Source organism: Danio rerio, chromosome 1 (assembly GCF_052040795.2).
Source record: "Danio rerio strain M-AB ecotype USA chromosome 1, GRCz13ab, whole genome shotgun sequence".
NCBI classification, from domain to species: Eukaryota; Metazoa; Chordata; class Actinopteri; order Cypriniformes; family Danionidae; genus Danio; species Danio rerio.
Window position 1 is genome coordinate 52,897,361 of NC_141021.1, and position 23,937 is coordinate 52,921,297.

The following is a 23,937-nucleotide window of genomic DNA, read 5'->3' on the forward strand; positions in this document are numbered from 1 at the left end:
ACGCTACGTGTTTGCGGCTCCAGAAGGACAACGAGTGGCTAAAAGCTAAAGTTTCCGATCTTGAAAGTCGCAGCCGGCGCCAAAACATTCGAATAGTCGGCTTACCCGAATCAGTCGAGGGGCCGCGACCGACGGCTTTTTTCTCTCAGCTTCTGGTCGATGTCCTTGGCTCCCAGGTGTTAACCTCGCCGCCCGAGCTGGACAGAGCTCACCGCAGCCTCGCGCCTAAACCTGCACCAGGCCAGAGACCGCGACCTGTCATCCTGCGATTTCATCGCTTTCAAACGAAGGATTTGGTCGTCCGTGAATCTCGCAAAAAGGGTGAGCTGCTGTATGATGGCCACAAGATTCGTATCTTTGAGGATTATTGCCCTGATGTTGTGAAACTTCGCGCCGAGTATAAAGACGTGATGTCATCACTCTACAAACGAGGACTCAAGCCTGCGCTTCTCTACCCTGCTAGACTTCGAATAACACTTCCAAACGGTGAGAAGAAATGGCTTGCTTCGGTTTCGGAAGCCAACAGTTTCATCCAGAGTTCGAGCTAGTAGCAAACGAGTTGAATTAGACTCTACTATGTACAGTCATTAATGTCTTTCTGGCCGCCTCCCTCTCCAAGGATGCTATAGGATGTACCTGTGGATTTGAGATATAAACCTGCTCAGTATAAAGACTTTTCCGTGCTTGAACTTAAAAGCTCATTTTATTTATAGTAGGTTGAATTGTAGGCTTGCAGTTTATTTTCCCCCTTGTTTTTACATTGCATATTATGCTGCTTTGTTTTTTTTATATCGATCTAAATAAGGGATGACTAGTACTTGGACAATAAGCTCAGTCAGGCTTTTTTATACTGCAAGCAGAATTTACTTTTTGACCTTTTTTATTATTTAAAGAACAGCCTGGGAGGTTGGCCCAGCGGTTTTTATATTGGACATTGTTAAATTTGATAAAACTATGTTGATGTTGCTTAGTTAAAAACTTACTGCAGACTATTTTATGTTATGTTAAAATGCAATCTACTTAGATTTGTGCTTATTTTGTGAGGCATAGTGTTACTGCCCTTTTGTATTTTGTGTGCGATTGCTTCGCCTTTCTTTTTTCTCTTCCACCAATTTGTTTTGCAGTCTAAGTTTGTCAGTAAGCATTGAATGAAAATCGAAATTTAATATTACTGATGTAACTATTATGTTTGGGAGGTCCAGGAGTTAGGAAACTTGCCTGTTATGGTAAAGTGGGTTCAGCTGCAGTTCTTGTTGTCAGCTGGGGAAAGGGTGGGTTTAGGAGTGGGTTTATCTTTTTTTCCCTTTCTTTCTTTTTTTCCCTTTGTTACTGTTGTTTTGTTTTTGTTGTGCTTTTTTTTTTCTTTTTGTATTTTTGTGTGCAATCACTTTTATTGCATTTTGTATCCTCATAATGCTTCTAGCCACCTGCTATGTTGGCTGTGCATACTTGGGGGTGGGTTCTCAAAGACTCGATCACGCTTATAGTATTTGTTATTAATATCTCTCATGAGTAACAAGGTAGCAACGCGTGGTGTACTAAAATTCACTAGTTGGAATGTTAAGGGGCTTAACTCCCCGGTGAAGCGAAATAAAGTTCTTAACTACTTAAAACATTTAAATACTAGCATTGCCTTTATCCAAGAAACACACCTTATGCCTGCCGATCATCTAAAGATAAGAAAGGGATGGGTAGGTCAGCTTTACCATTCTAGTTTTCAGAGTAAGTCCCGAGGTGTAGCTATTCTCATCCACAAATCGATTCCCTTTTCAGTCTCTGAGGTTATTTCGGATCCTAATGGGCGTTTTGTTATTCTCAGAGGACAAATAAACGGAGCTCGCTTGGTTTTGGCAAACGTATATGGACCTAATTGGGACGATGAGGCATTTTTCAAAAAAATTTTGTTTTCCCTCCCTGATTTACACTCAAACCAACTAATTCTAGGTGGGGATTTTAACTGTTGTTTAGACCCTCTTCTAGACCGCTCATCTTCCAGACTCTGTGCACAGTCTAAATCTAGTAGGATCATTCAGCTTTTTATGGAGCAATATGCTGTTTCTGATGTTTGGCGCTTTTTAAATCCGAATACAAAAAAATTTTCATTTTTTTCTCCTGTCCATCACTCTTTTTCCCGTGTAGATTACTTTTTGGTTGATAATAATTTGCTTCCATTGATTAGTTCATGTGTTTATAATGCTATAGTAATTTCAGATCATGCCGCTGTTACATTTGATCTGGCTCTTCCTGGCTTTTCAATGTCTAGGCCACCCTGGCGTTTTAACTCCTTACTAAAAGATCCTGAGTTTATAGCAGTTATTAATGATCGTATTGATCTATTTATCTCTACAAATCTCTCTCCAGAAGTTTCACCTAAGACTATTTGGGAGGCATGCAAGGCTTACTTAAGGGGAGAAATTATCTCATATGCAGCATACAAGAAAAAAATAATGAACGAAAGTAGGGTCAAGATTCTTAATTTGTTGTCAGACCTCCAGGCTAAATGTGCTAACTCAACAGACCCTGACCTTTTCGCTCGGTTTCTCACAACAAAGACGGAATTTGATTTGCTTACCACAGATGAGGCAATTGATGCTTTACATAAAACTCATTCCAATTATTATGAATTCGGTGATAAATCAAGTAAATTGCTTGCTCATCAGTTACGTCAGTCTGCAGCTTCACATCATATTACTCAAATCTCCACCCCCACTGGTTTTTCAGCCAACCCACTAACTATTAATGACATGTTTAAAGATTTTTATGCCTCTTTATATACTTCGGAAAATATAGTCGAAGAGGCTCAATTTGACACTTTTTTCAAATTTCTAAAATTACCCTGTATTGATTCTGATATCTCCTCTAATTTGGCAGCTCCACTTGCATTGGAAGAAATTAAGACTGCTCTAAATTTCATGCAGAGTGGCAAGTGCCCAGGGCCTGATGGCTTTCCCGCAGAATTTTTTAGGACATTTTCTGACAAATTGTCTCCTCTTTTACTTAACATGTTTAATGAGTCTTACAGTTCAGGTATCCTTCCTCCTTCTCTCCGACAGGCTATTATTTCCCTTATTCTTAAAAAAGATAAAGATCCCTCCCAGTGCAGTAGCTATCGTCCCATCTCTTTACTTTGTTCTGATGTCAAATTATTAGCTAAAGTTTTAGCAAGACGTTTAGAGACTGTTCTCCCAGCTATAATCTCACCAGACCAAACAGGTTTTATTAAAAATAGACACTCTTTTCACAATATTAGACGCCTTTTAAATATTCTCTACTCTTCTTCTTCAAATGCATCTCCAGAATTAGTTATTTCTATGGATGCTGAAAAGGCATTTGATAGAGTCGAGTGGAGGTATCTGCTTTACACACTGAAGAAATTTGGGTTTCCGGATCAAATTATAACTTGGATTAGACTTTTATACACATCTCCAATGGCCTGTGTACGAACAAATAACAATTATTCTAAATATTTCTCACTTGGTCGCGGTACTAGACAAGGCTGCCCACTCTCCCCTTTACTATTTGCAATAGCCATTGAGCCGTTGGCAATTGCTCTAAGAGCCAGTGCAATGGCTGGCATAAAAAGGGGGGAGTTGGAGCACAAACTGTCTTTATACGCCGATGATCTCTTGTTATACGTGTCTGACCCTTGTACCTCTATTCCTTTGGTTTTGAAATTGCTAGCAGACTTCGGCCTGATCTCAGGATATAAATTAAATTTGAGTAAAAGTGAATTGATGCCTATTAATACAGCAGCCTTGGATTACCCATTAGGTTCTCTACCTTTCAAATCCTCCTTACAAAGTTTCAAATATTTGGGCATAAATGTCACAAAAAGCTTTTCGGACTTATTTGACCTCAACTTTGTCCCATTAGTGAATAATCTTACACAGGATTTTAATCGATGGTCTCTCCTCCCCTTATCTTTGATCGGTAGGGTTAACTGTATTAAGATGAATGTACTTCCTAGATTTCTTTACTTATTTCAATGTATTCCTATTTTTATTCCAAAATCTTTTTTTGTTTCACTTGATTGCTCTATTTCTAGTTTTCTTTGGAACAGAAAAACCCCAAAGATTCGTAAAAGTATTCTTCAAAGAACAAAACAATTGGGTGGTCTAGCTCTTCCAAATTTCCAAATATATTACTGGGCAGCAAATATACGCTCTACTCTATATTGGCTACATTCATGCAAATTAGCGAATCCCCCCTCTTGGCTGCACATTGAGTCTGTCTCGTGCAATAAGTCGTCCTCTTTGGCTGCTCTTTTATGCCTCCCACATACAATGACCCCAATTAAATATTCAAATAATATAATTGTAAAAAACAGTCTCAAAATTTGGACCCAATTTTTGCGCCATTTTGGTTTTCATAATATCTCTTTATTATCCCCAATACACTCCAATCCTCTGTTTTACCCTTCTATCTTGGACAGTGCTTATGCCTCATGGAGAGATCTTGGATTGGCTTCTTTTGGTGATCTTTACATTGACGGTGTTTTTGCCTCTTTTGGTCAGTTGGCCTCTCAATTTAATGTCCCTAAATCCAATTTTTTCAGATACTTACAAACTCGAGATTTTGTGCGCAAAAAATTTGTTAACTTTCCAAATGCACCGCCAACTTCAGATCTAGACACAATACTGGGCATAGATCCCTGTGCTAAAGGTTCAATTTCTAAATTATTTAATATAATTGTTAATCTTCAATTTTCTTCTGATAACTTACGGACCACCTGGTCTCAAGACATGGGAATTGAGATTACAGAGGAGACATGGAAAGCGGTCTTGAACAGGGTTAACTCCTCCTCAATCTGTGCACGTTACAGGCTTATACAATGCAAGGTAGTGCATAGAGCTCATTGGTCCAAAAGCAGGCTAGCTCGCATCAATCCGTCTATAGACCCTGAGTGCGACAGGTGTCATTCTGGTACAGCTACTTTATTTCATATGTTTTGGTCCTGTCCTTCCCTGCTTTCCTTTTGGAGACAAATATTTATCTCGCTATCAGCTATTACCACTGTTGATATCCCACCATGTCCAATTATTGGTTTATTTGGGGTTCTTCCGCCCGACCACACTTTACCCTCTCATTTTGTAGACTTTGTAGCTTTCTTAACTCTTCTGGCTAGGCGATTAATTCTTCTGAACTGGAAGAGCCCACACCCTCCTTCTCACTCTTGTTGGATAAGAAATGTTCTTTATTTTATGAAATTAGAAAAAATTAGGTACTCTCTTCACCGAACTAGCACTATTTTTATTAATTTATGGGAACCCCTTCGCAAATATGTCCAAACTCTTCAGCTTGACCCTGCTCCTTCTGATTGAGTCCCCACCCCCTAATGCCCAGCTTTTATGGGAAACTACTTCTGGTCAACACATTGTAGACTTGTTTTTTATGTATATAAGATTGCACTAGTGTTGTTGTTTTTTATTTTATTTATCTATTTATTTTTATTATCATATTTTTATTTATTACTGTTTATTTATTTTTATTATTACTATTTGCTCAAAATACTCTTCAGTATATTTGCATATTGTTACATGATTATGTCTTTGTAAATTTTTGTAATGTTTCATAATGTATAAATAAAACATTAATAAAAAAAAAAGATGAATAAATTTACAAACAAAAATGAAAAAAAAAAAAAAAAAAAAAACTCGACAGAGCAAAAAAATCATCACCACATTTGTTGTGCTATTGGAAGCTGCTCACCTTTGAGAGAGATCTTGGCGTGAGCTTTCCCGTTCTTCTTCCAGTTCTTCTCTTTGATGGAAAACTTGTTGTTCTCATCCATAGAGGATTTGTGCGAGGACAAGGCGCTCTCTGAGATCGGAATGCAGATGTCTAAAGAAACACAACAAAAAAACAAATCCACTGTAGCTTTCTCCAGGTTGGTTTGAAGACATTAGCAGTATTCATACGTCAATTGAACAAGCGTACAGTTGCTGCAGCGGTTTCCCGGACAACACATGTTGTCTCTGTGGCAGCGCTTCTTCCTCCGGCGGCATGACAGGCAGCGGGATGGCGCGTGTTGAGGGCTGTGGCAGTACGTTCCCACCACACACTCTTTATCACTGCTGCATGGATAACCCTGAGAAGCAGACGAAAACATCAGCTGTGGCTTTTTTGCACACTGAATAAAGCTACTTATATGGGCTGAATTTACATAAACAAAATTAAACGTAGTAATGCTCAACTTAATTTGTTTAAATTCAGCCCATATAAAGAGTTTGCAACCAGTTACCTCAACAACAACAAAAATTAATTTTCCCAATTAATTTTAATCCAATTAATAAATAATTTTTTGCAACACAAAACTCGTATTTAAAGAGATAGTTCGCCAAAATACAATTTAAAAATGGATCCCTGTTTGCTCACCCTCTAAGTCAATTATTTTCTGTGTTGAACGCAAGAGAAAATCTTCTGCAGAATCTGCAAACCATTGACTTGCAAAGTTGTGTTTAAAAACATTCAATAAAGAGTCGATGGCTGCTGGTTTTCAACATTCTTCAAAATATCTTATTTTTGCTTCTAGTGAAGAAACAAACAGGTTTGAAACAGAGGTTAAGCGATGAGAGAATTTTCATATTTGTGCATACTTGTCCCTTTAAAAAGTTACATGTAAAGATTTGTAAGTATTAATGACAACACTTAGACCAGGCCTAAAGTATCTGGATGCAGCCATGATGATGCAAGCTGAGATTGCTTATCTCAGTGATGCATTGTCAGACACAATGCACTCAAGGAGCTAGTGATGTCACTGAGAGGGGTAGGGTTAGGTGTGGGCATTAAAAAGCATTGCATGCAGGCCAACTGCACCAGGTCTGCATCCAGAACTCTCTCCAAAAAAATGCAAAAGGTGTGTAATAAACACTTTAGGTGTTGTAGTTTTGCGGTTCTTATGTCTATATTTTGTGGAAACTGCCATTCAAAATGTCTGTGTTTCGTTTCATAGTGGCGTTTTACATTTCCACTCTTTACAACTCCAATTGTCTCATTAGAAATCAAGCAGGGGTGCGTTTCCCCAAAAGCAGCGTTAGCCAATTAAGGTCGCAAGTTCCATTCTTACAAACATAGTTCGTTGATTTGCCTTTTTTTCAAATCCATCGCTCCAATGAACATTCGCAAACTGCGTTGCAAACTTGAGCACTTGAATCTACACCTCTGGAGCTGTAGTTAGAAACATAGTTCCTGGCTGTGTTCTGTTCCCACTTATCCCCCCTATGCCGTATTCATTTAGAACATTCTAACATTCAAAGTTGCTATTATTAAAAATAAAAAAAGCATTAAAGTCATCTTTTAGCTTTAATTTGCTTTCAAACTATTTTTACAGTTCAGTTTTAGCGATCTTCGTGTTTACAATTGTGCTCTCTTCGCAGTGCACTTCGAAAACATTGATGCCATTTTGAACACAGCCTCGTGACGAAAGCTATAGGCGACCTATTATTTAAAAGCGGAATTTATGATACATCTCCAAAGCTTGTGAAAACAAAAAACATATCATTCGTTGATGCTTTTAAGCTATAGTAGACTATTTATTAAGTGTCTGTACTGTATATGACATGGACCTGTTAGTTAGAACTTTCTGCTGTGGTTTGCATGTCAAATTGTAAAAGTAGACTTTTCTAAAAAAAAAAAAATATTCTAAAAAAATCTAATAAAATAAATAAACAATATCCTACTTAATAATCATCATCATCATCAATATTATTAATATTGTTATTAAAGTAAATATATTTATAATAAATCGCCTCATTATTTATGTATTATATGATTTATATTTGATATTAGAATACGTGTTAGCTTTTGTAAGTGATTTTATGTTTTAGAATATAATATGGAATGTTCTCAGTAATATTTGTAAAGAAAACACAGGCCCTATTTGTGCCATTCACATGTATTTCAATTTATATGGAAAGTGAGTGCATGTTTTTACCAAATCTAATATTGGATTTTATTTTAAATGCGTGTGTGTGTAAAACAATATAATTTGCACAAAGAAATGATGGGGTTCTACTCTAAAGTTGTTATTCCACCCCGTTAGGAGCATCACTATGGGCGTTTTACGCTATAACTAACTTGGTTCAAGCAATGGATCTGCGACAGAGAAACTAGTGGTTTTGGGAAACACTCATCACTACATCGTTCTTTTTCCCAAATGATGCATCGAACTATGATAGTTCAGCCTCGAGTTACGTCGTTGTTTGGAAAACGCACCCAAGAACTCATACTTATCTGTTCAACTTTAAACTGTCGACACTCTTAATCAAGTTTTCTTTTCCATGAAACGGATATCTTCATCTATTCAAATTATTGCATTGCTGCAGTGCATTAGAATTAAGCATGTGCGCGTGTGCGATTAGCCCACTCGTTCACATAAAGCCTCGTATGATCACTGGATGTCATGACAGAGTCACGCAGAAAACCCATATTTTTTAAAACAATAATACAAACAAATAAACTGCTGATTTACAAGCTTTATGCATTAATCAATCAAGCAAATCCACAATTTGAATCTTTTACGTATGGTCTAGCAATACGAAATGGAGTCGGGTGCGAACTAAAAACCGTTTTAATGTCTAAATATCAATGGAAGTAAATGAGACCAGAAGTCCCGAGCTAAGAAGATTCCAACGGCTGCGTCCGCTATTGTATCAATATTGTAATGCTTGTTATAAACTAAAGTATGTATCTGCAAGCTACATTATTTTGTGAAAATGTATTTGTCCTCAGGCTGATTCTAAAATACGTACCCCTATATACATTTCTGGAGATCGCTTAATACGTCACTGGAGGTATGTTTTTTTTTTGTTGCCATTTTTGTTTTCACGAATCCACCCGAGGCCGCTGTGTATGCTTTTTGAGATCTCAAATTTCTCACAAGAGTACCATTCGCGCCTGCTCTTCTCGCATAAATCCACCAGAGGCCGCTGTCAACTGACTGGCTGACTGTCCAATCGACTGACCCACCCTCCTCCTTCCCTAAACGCAACCTATAGTGTTTTCAAAAGCACCGATTGACAGTGGTGGGCGACACTTCCCTACACCCAACCAATAGTGTTTTCAAATGCATTCAATAATAAGCAGATTTTTACCACGTTTTTAGATTTGACCACATTCTCACCCTGTTATTTACTTGTTTAATAGTTTTTTTTGGCTTTAGTTATTGTCTTACCTGCTTTCTGAAACCATTCTTTGCCAGACTCAAACCCTATCGTTGCGGTCAACTCAGTTCCACCTAACAAGTTCCCTGAAATATGCGGCGAGCCACAGGACATACTGATAATAGTGGAAAAGCCGTCTACAAAGAGGTAAGCGGTAATCGCAAAAAGGAACGACATCATACCGCCACATAGTGTTCGTTTTAAAGTTTAAATGCAGCCATATGTACCTCTGGCTACATACCTTGCGATCTCCAGAATTGTATATAGCGCTACGTTTTCAGAATGTTGCTTATATCATAACATTGCTCCCTGTCGAAACAACATTTAATTTTCTTTAGACTTGGATAAACTATCTATGCAGCTGCCATATGGTTATTGCGATACTAATATCACGATAATTATATGATGGAGGTAGATTTTTTTGCAGTTTTTGTTTTCGCAATTCCACAAAGAGGCCGCTGTGCACCCTTTTTGAGATCTCAAATTTCTTCCATGAGTGTCATTCGCGTCTGCTCTTCTCGCATAAATCCACCAGAGGCCGCTGTCGACTGACTGGCTGACTGGACATATTGGTACTGGTGGAAAAGCTGTCTACACAGAGGTAAACAGTAATCGCAAAAAGAAACAACATCATACCGCCACATAGCGTTCGTTTTAAAGATGAAATGTAGACATATGTATCTCTGGCTACATAATTTGCGATCTCCAGAAATGTATATAGGGGTACGTTTTTAGAATGAGCCTGTGTTGTTTTTCTAATAGCATTTCCTCCCCTGTCGAAACGACTTTAAATTTTTTTTAGACTTGGATAAACTACCTATTCAGCAGCACACAAATGCTTGCATTTTGCTGCCATATGATTATTGCATTGCTAATATCGCGATAATGATATTTGATAAATTGTGCATTGCAACTGAAGATGCAGTCATATTTACGGTTGTTCTGCAAATGTTCATGCTCAAAATCCACTCAATTAGGAATTTCCCCACACACATTTCAAAACAGATTTAAGTTCATGCTGTTCTACTTGGTTTGGAAGCGATTTCTGCCTGAGTCTTTTTAACCCGTCAACATGATGTGCACTAACAGGTCACAGAAGTAAAAACTGTCTTATAAATAAGAGGATAAGCGATGAAGTAATTTCATCAAAAACAGAAAATAATCAAATTTATTAGATTCGATTACTCCAACTCTGGAACCACAGTATCAGCCATTACTCATCTCTGTCGCCAGTCATATTTTATTTCATCTTTTATGTGACGGATGAAACTTTTGGATGAAACCACATTCATAACATATGCTGTGCTTCCCCTAATAAGCTTATTAATGACGGTAATGTGATGAAAATACAGCATTCTGCAACACACAGTCAAAATAATTATTTTGCAGCTTGTTGAAACTACTTGTTTAAAAGGAGTTGAAACAACATAATTCATAAGTTTTTTGGGACAACTTAACTGTATTATATTCAACCCACTTAAATTTGTAAAAACGATTTAGTTAACTTAATCAATTTGTGTTAAGACAACATAAAGAAATTATACAGTACGTACACTGTAAAAAAAAAAGCATGGTTCCACACACAAAACCATTAAGTTAATGTAACAAACTTAAATAGATCGAACATAAAACAATTAGGTTTGCCAAAGAAATCTCCAGAACTGTGTTGTTCTCACTTTAAATAAGTAATTTGAACAAGCAGCAAGTCGTTCAAAGGTTGCTTAACCGTTTTCTAAAAGGATGACAAGCTGACAAAACACTGCTGTCACTATAATACAACAGTTATTTATGGAGAAAATTACAAAGCATTGTAGTATTGGGGTGCTCTGTGTTTGTAAGAGATAATTATTCCGATTTGTGTATATTCCATACAAGCTGAAGCTGATCGGTCAGTTCTTGTCACATGACTCGCTGTCAGCCTTTAAGCTGTGCACCTCCATTGGAAATAACTAACTTGCGCAAACTCTAGAAAAGACGTAACAAAACACCTAAAAGCCCGCCGTCATTTGCATTCTCCAGCAGTTGATTTTCCTGCACAGACATGCTGGATTAACCTGATTTGTTGACAAATGGGTTGCGGATCTAGTCCTTGGCAGTTCGCGGGTCCTTCACTGGGCCTTTTCCTCTTAGCAAAGCAACTTTCCTCTGTTTTTTTTTTTTTTTTTAAAGATTAATCTTTGGCCTTCATTAAGTGGATAGGACATTAATTCAGATAGCAAAGTGAAGTGGGAGAGAGAAAAAGGAGGTAAGGGTGGGAAATGTCCTCATGCCAGGATTCGAACCCGAGACACCCTAAAGAGCTACTGCACCATATGTCAGTGCGCTAACCCCTAGCCTATTGTGCTGACCAAAGATACCTGTTCCTTAAAGAATACAGACATTTTTCAAAATAAAAAAACCATTCAGACTCAGATAAAAAAAATAAACAGAAATAATTAATGATTTCTTGCGTGCGGTTGAGGACCACTGTTATACGAGATCGCTGGGATCATTTCAGACTTTGGAATTGTTTTATAATCTTAACAATCATATTGTATATGCTAAAAAACTAAATATAGAATAATCCATAGAATAATCCATTGATCATTTAATAATTCTAAACTAATCTACGGTCATTTTTACTGATAATCCATAGATGATACAAAAGATGAATGCATGTGTGCAAGTATAAAAGTTGTATAAGTTGAATCAAATTAATCTTATACAAGTCCTTTCAATGTACATGACATATTACTGGCTTAAAACATGAAGTTTAATTAATATAAAACATGACTGTGCTATCCTGACCAATCGGAATTGAGAATTTCAGAGAACTGCGTAATAAAAGGAAGTTGCGATGATTCTGCATCATTAACAGATATAATTAGTTTCGACAGTCATATAGGAATTTTAAAATTTAGGGTATATTTACATATACGTATTCGCATTGTCACATTTACATAGTGATATTGCCATCTACTGGCCTGGCATGCATAATTAAATATTTCAAGTCATTTTTCGTGGTTTTATTATAACAACTTTGCTGCAAAATTACACATAAGAGTACACTAAATAGCTGTGTTAATATGTGTTTCACTTTAGTATGATTTCAATAATAAGCTACGCCATGACAGTGGTGTCTAAAATCCCTTCAGAACAACCAAACCAAACTAGCTTCCTCAACACAAGCTTAAATTACCTTCAAAAGTCGAAGCTGAAACTGAGACCATGACAATCTTTTACAAATCTCAACCTCCAGAACAGAATCCAGCTAGTGTAGATTAACATTACATCACCCGTAACAATCTTCAGTTTAGCGTCAAATGCGAAACATCTGTTCTGACAAGGACAGAAGAATATCTCAATATCTAATAACAAACAACAACAGCAAAAAAAAAAAAGGTTTTGTTCCGTAGATTGACGGACCTTTGGGCGATCTTCCTTTCTTATGTAAGAAACACAATTGGTAACATTGAAAACACATGATGAAAGCCGGCCAAACCACCAATGATACGTTCATGAGAGGAATAAAGAATGAATGAAGCCCATAAAACATGTTTAAATACTAAGTCGCTGACCTCAAAAAGCAGTATATTGCATCATTAGAAAGTTATCGAGTACATTACATTAGTGGATGCATGAACCGTGCTAAAACATACAACTCCTGTCAGATTTTGGTTTTATTGTCAGGATTCATACACATTTTAACCACTAAAATTCAATGACTTTACTTCCAAGTACATTTTCATGACCTACTGTTTCATGTAATGCCTACGTGTAAAAAATGCTGGGTCCCGCACATGATTTGTGTTGAGACATCATCGATTAGTTAAGTTAACTTAGTTTTTTACAATTTTAGATGGATTAAATAAGTTCTCCCAAAAACAACTTAATTTTAAAATAAATAGTTTAAACCAGGGGTGCCCAGACTACGGCCCGCGGGCCATCTGCGGCCCGCAATCAGTTTTGTGGCGGCCCGCGAGGCTGTTTATAAATATTAATAGAATCTGGCCCGCTATACCACCAGGTGTCGCTATGACATGCCTTCAATTAGGCAGCAGTTCCTGTTATGAAGTAAAACAAACCGAACAAACTGAAGGAAACATAATTGATATTGATATGATTGAGTGCAGGAAATTTCAGTCACGATGGGGCAAAGATTATTTCTTCACAGAGGTCAGTGGAATATGTGTCTGTTTAATTTGCCAGGAATCAGTTGCAGTAATGAAGGAATATAATATTAAAAGACATTATAAAATAAAACATCAGGCCTTCAGCTCTTACACTGGTGCCGAACGAGATCAAAAAGTAAAACAATTAGCAGCTGCCCTATCAGCTCAACAACAGCAGTTTTTTCATGCTAATAAAGTGCAAGAAAATTCTACGCTGGCTAGTTATGCACAGGAAACCCCTCACTGAAGGAGAATTTATATAGTCTATAGGAGTGTCTGATGAGTGTTGCAACTGTAATTTGCCCAAAGAAGATTCAAGATTTTAAAAACGTAAATCTTTCTAGAAACAGTTGAAATAATTAAAATAATTCCATAATACACACACACACACACGCACACTGTGTGATGTATGTAAAATTTGGCCCGGGACAACTTTTTTTTTTTGCATCTGGCCCTCGGCCCAAAAAGTTTGGACACCCCTGGTTTAAAAAAACAAAAAAGGGTGGCAGTCCCAGCTGGACCACTTGGCGTTTCTGGGTGGAGTTCTCCCCATTTTCACGTGGGTTTCCTCCAGGTGTTCAGGTTTCCCCCACAGTCCAAACACATGTGGTATAGGCGAATTGGATGAGCTAGATTGACTGCAGTCCAGGGTGTGAATCACAGGAGGGATTGGGGGAGATTGACCCCCTCAACTATTGCTTGAACCCCGCTGAAGGACATCAAAGCAAGATATATGAAGGGGTCACCCCTTTAATAGTTAGAAATAGTTTTATATTTTAAATAATAATGTAATGATTAAAATTCCAGATAATGTAAATATCCATTTGACCACCCCTATAATGGTTAATAATACCACTGTGGATCCACAATCACGCCAATCGGTCAATGAAAAAGAAATCATTCAACAGTCTGAAACCGGCAGATTTAGAGCGACAATAGTGTTCACAAGACACTAGATGTGTTGGTGTTGGGATCATCAACATATAGCTTAAAATACAGTAAAATAGATGCATAGTTTGTATAGTTTGACTTTGAGTAACCTCTGAAATAACTAATCAGAGGATACTGTAGGTCAGACACTAACTATCCCTCAAAACACTGAACGCTTAAATACATTTTATTATTAAATTACATGCAATTTAAGTAAATACATAATTGACTGAAGCTTGCACAATCTACAGTAACATTACTGAAAAAGTGATTGTTGATTGTCAATGTATAATTCGCACACTGCTGTAGTGTATGAGTATATGTGTGTGTGTGAATGTGAGAGTGTGTGGATGTTTCCTAGTACTGGGTTGCGGCTGGAGGGGGATCCACTGCATAAAACATATGCTTGAATAGTTGCCGATTTATTCTGCCGTGGCGACCATACCTGCCAGCACTCCCGGGAGTGTCCTGTATTTCAGACCCATCTCCCGTTTTGTAATTTCTCACGGAAAATACAGTAATTTCACCCCTTAACACCCAGCAACATTCATTCATTTTCTTTTCGGCTTAGTTCCTTAATTAACCAGGGATCGCCACAGCTGAATGAACTGCCAACTTACCGAGCACATGTTTACGCGGTGGATGCCCTTTTAGCCACAAGGAACACTGGGAAACACCCACACACTCTCGCTCACACTCACATAAAATATGGCCAATTTAGCTTATTCAATTCACCTGTACCGCATGTCTCTGGAATCCTAAGCACACAGAGGAAACCCACGCCAAACAGCAATAAATTCAGTTAAACTGACAAGCTTACATAAAGCATAGTACTAATTTAAATGAAGTTTTTAAACTAATTTCGAGAGGAGCACGTGATATAATTGACTGCAGCTGGCCGCCTATCTACACTCATTAGTTAGCCAATCAGATCTATCCTAACTTACTATAAATAGCCTAGCTAGATATTACTCTACCACCTCTACTCTACTAAACCCCCCATCCACCCTCTTTCTCCTCCTTTCCTCCTTTAAAAAAGGGGAGCTCTCGAGAACCACCTGATCTCGTACTCCCCTCACATGCTCTATGGACCTGGCGGGAGCCCTGGGCTCAACTATCTCCGAGCTCAGGGTTCTCTACCGGGACAGCATGCCAAACCTGCTAACAGTTGTCAAGCAATATCTAAGTGTGAACTCTTGAAATACCCCTTTATTAATCATTGGCTGTTAAACAAACAGAAACGACAGAAATATGCGAAGTTGGTATTATGCTAATTATGACGGAATATAGCAACATTTAGCAACTTTTTTGGCAGAGCTTAGGGCCTTTTCATTGAAAATAGTTGCCACTCCTCACATGCACCCCCACCCTACCCTGCTCTTCATTTTCTTTCACGATTCCCTAACCCTCTTCAATTTCATCTACGTCATCTCTCCCTCCTCTGGTAACACATGCCTATTCTGAAACCTTGCAATTTACAAATTAGGCACTGGTCAACAGATATCACTAATGTATTCACAGCAACCCGAGTTCGATTCCCAGCTTAAGGTCCTTTGCCTGTCCTACCTTTTTGTCTGCTCCCTACTCTTTCCTAAATGTATTCTCCACTGTCCTGTCCATTAAAGGTGAAAACCTCTAAAAAAATTAGAATAAAAAAAATAATTGTGTTGTTTCAGCTCATTATAAAAAAGCGGTTTGAACAAACAGCAAACCTAATTTTTTTTGAATGTCTCATCCTCTTGAGTAGCATGATTGACTTTGGCAACGTGTTCTTCCACAACATCATGTCATTATGAAGGTACAAAGTGAACGAGATGAACTTAAATTTGATGTTGAGAGACACCCGCATAAAAAAAACTGCTTTTTATAAACCCGCCGGATCCATAATGGTGTCTACACACAATCTGGCAAAGCCATCGCATCAAGATTTTAATGACCCGGCCAACGCTTGGCTACGTCTCGTTGATCCTCATCCCTCATTGATTCCACACTGTGTTTTTTTTATACCTCCATACATTCATGTGTGAGATAAGTGTGAGGATGATAAGCTCAGAGACAGACGGTGATGAGGGAAACCCAGTGGCCCTTGTGTCACCACTTCCTAGCTAGCAAAAAAAGCAGAACTTTGAAGACTAAACGTGCCATGCCTTTAAAAACCATCTCGCTATCTGTCTGTATTCTCCCTCATGCTTTCAGAAACCATTTAAGGATTGATATCAGTGTAATACCCAAACTGCGTCAAGTCTTATCTTGTTAGCCGTAACTGATAAGCGCGCAGTACTTTAGCAAGGGGATTTGTAAACTTGCAGTCTACTTCCTTTCATAATGCTACCTGTATTAAATTTCAACTTTTCTAGAAACTGAAAAAAAAATTATAATTTCAACTCAAACCATCTGAGGAAAACGTTTGTAACAAACCATTTGAGTCAAAAAATTATAATCTACATGAGTACTGTGAGCTAACTGTTAGTGTTGGTATTTAATTAACTCATTACCTTCAACACTGAGTTCAAAACTTTTTTCGATTGAGTACAATTAACTTTCTGTATATTTTAAGGTTAACTACACTCATTTCACAGTGTACTTGCACTACATTGTTGCACAAGTAGTAGTACTTTTAATTGAGTATGATTTTTCAGTACTCTTATTAAAATGTGAAATAAAACTAATTGCAATGCGACACTGAAAGCCAATTTGCTCATGTTCATTGAGCAACACACACAAAAAATTAACGAGGAGGCATGTGGACATAACACAACATCTATATCAAGTAATTTTAGCATGCCCGAGTCAGATTCATATATAAAATATTTTTTCCCAACAATAAAATTGTGGCTAGTGAAAATGGCGAGTGGCTAGTAACGTTGGAAAACTACTAGCCACAGTAGCTGATGATCAAAAACGTTAATGTCAAGCCCTGTATACAGTAGATACAGAATACTATCAGAATAAACCATTTTGAAGTCATCTTAGGTCTTGCATTTGCAATGTATTTGTATTGTTTTGGACTAAAATGGATTGTGCACAAAAGCTTACAAAAGAAAAAGTCAACATTCTGTCTACAACAATTACACTACCTAACAAAAGTCTTGTCGTCGACCCCAGTAATAATAATAAATAATATTCACTAGACTTCTAGTTAATCATTTGGAAAAGTGGAATTTTTCCGGCATCTGTTGAACTGCATCCCAATCATCACAAATACTGCAGAAGACCTATTGGAACCAGCGTGGACCCAAGATTCTCACGGAAATCAGTCAAGTTTGGTGAAGGAAAAATCATGGTTTGGGGTTGGAGAGATCTGCAGAGTGATGGCAACATCAAGAGCCTGAGGTATCAAGGTGTTTGTGCTGCACATTACATTACAAACCAAAGGAGAGGGTAAATTCTCCAGCAGGACAGCGCTCCTTCTCATACTTCAGCCTCCACATCAACATTCCTAAAAGCGAGGAAAGTCAAGCTGCTCCAGGATTGGCCAGCCTAGTCACCAGACATGAACATTATTAAGCATGTCTGGGGTAGGATGAAGGAGGAGGCATTGAAGATGAATCCAAAAACTCTTGATGAACTCTGGGAGTCCTGCAGGAACGCTTTCTTTGCCATTCCAGATGACTTCATTAAGTGATTTGAGTCATTGCAGAGATGTATGGATGCAGTCCTCCAAGCTCATGGGAGTCATACACAATAGTCATTCTTTCTCCACTGCACCATGACTTTATATTCTATACTGTACATTATTTCTGTTATATGACAAGACTTTTGTCTAAGCAAAGTCAGACCTTACTGTCCTAATTAAATCATTAGAAATCAAGGCATGATCATATTTTATTTTGGTAAAATAAGCGTAATCTAGAGGCCTTTGCCTTTCATATAAGCCACTTCTGATACCAAATGAACAACTAGAAGTCAGGTTATTATTTGCTGTTCCTAAAACTTGGATAGGCGACAAGACCTTTGTCAGGTAGTGTAGAATTGCAAGTTCTTTGAACCCGTGTTCGTCTCCGCAGCATCCTCTGAAATCGTGAATAGGGTTTTTCACACATAAAACCCGTGTCTCATACATAAGTTCCTCTAGGGCCCCGGGGCCCAGCTTAACTTGACCTTGCCAAAGTAAAGCTGACATCTGACACCATGAATGGTGTTAGTGAATCGAGACGCTTTTTGAGAGTAAAATAAACTATGTCACTGAACAAACAAACCTTATCCGCCCTCAAAGGGCATGGCCTTATGGGTATCCAATTGCACAGGAAAGCTGCACGTTCTCCCCCTGTTTGAAGCGCAAGTTGAAGGATAATCTCAGCAGTACTCAAAACATATCGCCAACTACCCCTTACAGACACTATTGACATAAACATGGTTAAATAAGGTGATAAATGCATAATAAATTAATATAAAAATCTGGTCATGCTTTACAATAAGCTTGTAGTAGTTAATGTATTTAATGAAAAAGTACTAACAAGGTCAGTTTATTCATTGAATGATTTATTGATTCAATGACCAGTGTGACTTAATGTTTTCTCTTTCCCTTTAATGCTGGAACTTATTGGAGGAAAACTAAAGAAAATCTTCCATACACCTTATGTACTCACATTAAATCTCTTCATATTTTTTTTGGAACATATATAAAGCATGGACTAATAGACTAATACACGAATACATTGATTGTGTTCATTAGAAAAAAGGTTTTGACTAGCAACCGATTAACCAATCTTTTTCTCGTTATGTGATATGCTATACTAACTAAAGTTCTTCTTTTATTATGGGGTCATGTACTGGAACATCTTGTTCAAAGTTCTGCTGACAAGAGAAATTGGCTGCAAGATATTGCAAGAGGGGGGGCCTTGGTCCAAACTTCCTCTCTACCAAAAAAGATGTGCAGGGTCACAAGAAGGGTATGGTTGTCACGAGTTATGAAATATGTGAAAGGTGCAATTAACTATACAAATCTTCTGTGCAGAAAGAGAATGGTGAAGGAGGAAATACCAAATATGCAGAGGAGCAGCCTGGAACTCACCCTCTTTACTCCCGCTGTCTATAAAACTGGGTTTCTAGACACCGGGCAAGTGCAGAGCACCTGACTTAGCCTTGTATAACTGTTAGACTATCTTGGTGTATGCCCAGAGCTCTGAACATCGAATTATTCATTTGTATTCAATAAATTACTATTCTTTTAAGCATTGAACAATTTCTCCTGAGTTTGAATTGAACACGCATGGAATAGAGAAAAACATTCCAACAAACTCATCTCCTTTATGTGCTAAATTTAGTTCTCGTACAACAAAATGATGAATAAAAATGTGCAATAAATGTGTAACTGCTGCTTGATCTATGTGTTTTATCATTGCTGTTCAGAATTACAGACAAATTGGTCAAATAAATCAGCTACATTCATGCTAAGGAAACTCGCTGACAGCTGTCAATCTTTTTTTGATGATTTTTTTGTATTTATCAGTATAATATCAGTATGTAATCAGTATATATTAAGTATTTTCTCTGGCGCTAATTTTGATCATGAATAGTGCACACAAACTGAAATTAAGCTCGTCGGTCAACATTATTATGGCTCAATAACAATCAGCAATAACCTTCATTCATTCAACCGGCCAAGACTGAGGTTGTAAGGAAAAATCTGGAGTTTATTAATGGCATTTATAACATTGCGATGTTGTAATTGTAAGTGTAATAGTGGCTAAGTGTTAGTGGGATTTCAAATGCTCAGCAAATTCTATATTAGAGCATCTGTTCATAGGAGGAAAGTTTTTTGTTGTGCTTTCATGTTTATATTATAAATCTAGGAAATTTTAAGCCATAATAACAGCAGAACTGTACTGTATTAGTAAAAATAACCTGTGAAGTACCAATAAAAATTATTAATGCATAAAATATTCTTTCATATAGGCCTCATCTGTTGTTATTGATTTCTTTCGAAAATGTACAGTTGAAGTCAGAATTATTAGCCCCCCTTTGAATTTCCCAAATGATGTTAAACAGAGCAAGGGCATTTTCACAGTATGTCTGATAATATTTTTTCTTCTGGAGAAAGTCTTATTTGTTTTATTTTGGCTAGAATAAAATCAGCTTTTAATTTTTTAAACACCATTTCAAGGACAAAATTATAAGCCCCTTAAGGCCATACTTTCTTTCAATAATCTACAGAACAAACCATCGTTATACAATAACTTGCCTAATTACCCTAACCTGCCCAGTTAACCTAATTAACCTAGTTAAGCCTTTAAATGTCACTTTAAGCTGTATAGAAGTGTCTTGAAAAATATCTAGTCAAATATTAGTTATTGTCATCATGGCAAAGATGCCATGACTTTCTGTCTTCAACTGTATTTAAAAATATAATGGGAAGCATTTATTTTTTTTCTTTAAATATAATTTTGATGGGGCAACTAAGTGGCTCAGTGGTTAGCACTATCGCCTTACAGCAAGACGATTACTGGTTCGAACCGCAGCTGGGTCAATTGGCGTTTCTGTGTTGAGTTTGCATGTTCTCCCCATGTTGACATGGGTTTCCCTCAGGCGCTGCGGCATAAACTGAATAAACTTAATTGGTCGTAGTTTATCTGTGTGAAAGTGAGAGTGTATGGATGTTTCCCAGTACTGGGTTGCAGATTGAAGGGCATCTGGTGTGTAAAACATATGCTAGATAAGCTGGCAGTTCATTCCGCTGTGGCGACCTTTGATAAATAAAGGGACTAAGCTGAAGGAAAATAAATAAATGAATGAATGAATAACATTTTGACCATACATAAGTTTTAGCATATGATGGGTGGAATTAAATATGCTTTCAATTTCCAAATGTATTTTATTAAGATTTACAGCTTCAACATGTATTTTGCCTGAAAAAAATTTATTCGTTTTTCACATGGACAATAGAAAAAGAGCTAAAAAAAAAACGCACTCTGGGTTAATTATAACCCAAATAGCCACAAATGCTGGGCTTTTGAACCCAAATAGCCATGTTTAATGAAAAGTAGCCATGTGAACATGCAGTAACACAAAAAAACAGAAAGTTTAGTAACTACACGGGCTGCACGGTGGTGCAGTGGGTAGCATGTTCGCCTCACAGCAAGAAGGTCGCTGGTTTGAGCCTCGGCTGGGTCAGTTGGTGTTTCTGTGTGGAGTTTGCATGTTCTCCTTGTGTTCGCGTGGGTTTCCTCCGGGTTTTCCGGTTTCCCCCCACAAGTCCAAAAACATATGGTATAGGGTAAACTAAATTGTTCGGATGTTTCCCAGTGATGGGTTGCAGCTGGAAGGGTCTCAGCTGCGTAAAGCATATGCTGGATAAGTTGGCGGTTCATTCCACTGTGGTGAGCTCAGATTAATAAGGTGACTAAGCCGAAAAGAAAATGAATAAATGGGGACACTGGAAAACATGCAGGGGGTTGTAACCTAACAGGTCAAGCATAGACAAACCAAACACAAGCAATTTATAGACTGAAGTAAGAAAACCTTCTCTTTTTTGGGGATTTTCAAAGGCTGAGCGGTTAGAACTGTCGCCTCACAGCAAAAAGGTCGCTGGTTCGATTCCCAGCTGAGCCAGTTGGCATTTCTGTGTGGAGTTTACGTTCTCCGCTTATCGGTGTGGGTGAGCTAAATTGGCCATATTATATGAGTGTGTGTGTGAATGTGAGAGTGTATGGGTGTTACCAAATACTGGTTTGTGGCTGAAAGGGCATCAACTGCATAAAACATATGCTGAAATAGTTGGCGGTTCATTCCGCTGTGGTGACCTCTGACGGATAAGGGACTAAGCTGAAAAAAATTGGATGAATGCATGTTCACATGGCTTCTTTTCAATGAGCAAGGCTAATTGGACGCTAACCATCGGAATTCTGGGAATGCTGCAATATCATATGCCACAGCCCAGTTGAAATCCTACTCATAGTTGAAATCCTACTCATAAACCTCTTACAGCTTTCAGTCTGCACAGATGATTAGCCTGGTAAGCGCTAAAAAAAACTCCGCCACACCTTTGCCTGTTTTATTCCCCCCTCTCAGCTCGTTAGCATCACTAAACAGTCACTTAACCTCACAGGGAGCAGGAGAGTCGCCTCTTTACAAGCCAGACCCAAACAATCCCCGTCCCGGTCCCTACTCGTTAACGAACCCTCAGTATCAAATTAAATAAGAGGAAAAGTTAAAAGTCCCAAAGCAGCGGCACTGATGTGAAACAGCTCTCGTGTTCCTGCGCAATACTAGCCTCTTCCCCTTTAGTGCTGAGGTTAATGTGGTGAACGCCTTCTGCCAATCCCAATATCCCTCTTTTTGGGTTGCCCACAATTGGGAAACCACTATTAACCCCCCTTGAACATTTACTCTAATCATCTAAAGTGAGTGATTTTGGTTTGTTTCGACTGCACTGGTAGGTTCGGAATGATTTGTGGCCGGCATCTGACTTTGTCAAAGAGTTAAATGAAGTTGTAGCTACTAATAAAACTCTGACGTGGTGGCCGCGGGCCAGCTTTGCTTACAGCAAGAAACCGAATTTCTGCCTGTCCCCGATTGGGATGGATGTATGAAACTGGGTGGCCGTTTCTCTTCCCTAATTTGCAGCACTTGGGAGTACGCCAGTGCGGGAGATTTATTGGGAGCTTGTGTTATAATCTTCACCATATCCTTGAGCAGTTAGAGGACTTTAAGAGGAAACATTTCAGCAGCTGTGTAATGACATATAAAAATGTAAAGCATTCTTCAGACAGCTCACGCCAGATGGGAGTGAAAAATGTAGGAAAAGTGACTACAAGGACGTCGCGGTAAATTAAATCCAGGCGCACTTCTGGGTGCCATCATTAAATCTTTTTCAGCGCTTATATCTTTACACTATTAAACACTTGCAGAGCTTAATAGGGATCATTCCACATGCTTTTTCTATGCTAAATGTGTCTGGGCAATAAAATTGTTTAGACCACATATCACACCACTTCAGCAAGTGTGAACGCATCAATCTTACTGTAGATTAGGAATGGGCTGGTATAAGATTCCGATGGTATGGTTACCTTGGATAAAAATATAACATTTTAGGGTATTGTGATTATTTCTCTAAAATATATTAATTAAAAATAAACTACTTTTCCCCCTTTGAACACAATATAATTTTTTGAGCAACATCTAAAATATATTGGCGCAGTAAACATGTCAGGCTAAATAATTCAAACGAGTCATTGACTTCAGCAGTCTTCATTAGTTTCAAACAGATTTCTTTACGATTTAAAATGGCATCTTTAATTATCTTTCCTTAAAAATACCTGAGGAACAGTATAGCAGAAAATTTAGCCAATTTTAAAACCGCCTTGAAAACCGTCATCATCCCATGCCTAGTGATGGGAAGTTCGGATCATCTTACTAACTCGGATCTTTGAGTCTCGTACATCGAGATGAACGATTCTTTTTTTTTAGTCATTTCGTTCATTTGATTTAATTTGCCAAAATATTATTAAAATGTTACAAATTGCTTCCAAACACATCTACAAGTAGCCCAAAAGCTTGATCACACGACAAATAATTCATAAAAAGAACACTATAAGAAGGAGAAAATAATAATTCAATGTTTACCTGCTCTTTTGCCTATGAAGGTATTGTTGTCTCTTTGCTCAGCTCATCTCTTCATGCCTTTAAATGTCAGTGGTTCGTTCACGTTACACTGACAGTCACATACATATAATCTTAACCAATGTACACAGTCT

The 23,937-nt window shown here is 37.9% G+C and overlaps 1 protein-coding gene across 1 annotated transcript in view; it reads right to left on the reverse strand.

The window, feature by feature from the left end:
- dkk2 (dickkopf WNT signaling pathway inhibitor 2) overlaps positions 1-23,937 on the reverse strand; it is a 45,615-nt gene that overhangs the window by 16,234 nt on the left and 5,444 nt on the right. Inside the window, 2 exon segments of the mRNA NM_001111209.1 lie at positions 5,710-5,841; positions 5,938-6,088. Of these exon segments, the coding sequence (NP_001104679.1) occupies positions 5,710-5,841; positions 5,938-6,088 (283 nt within the window).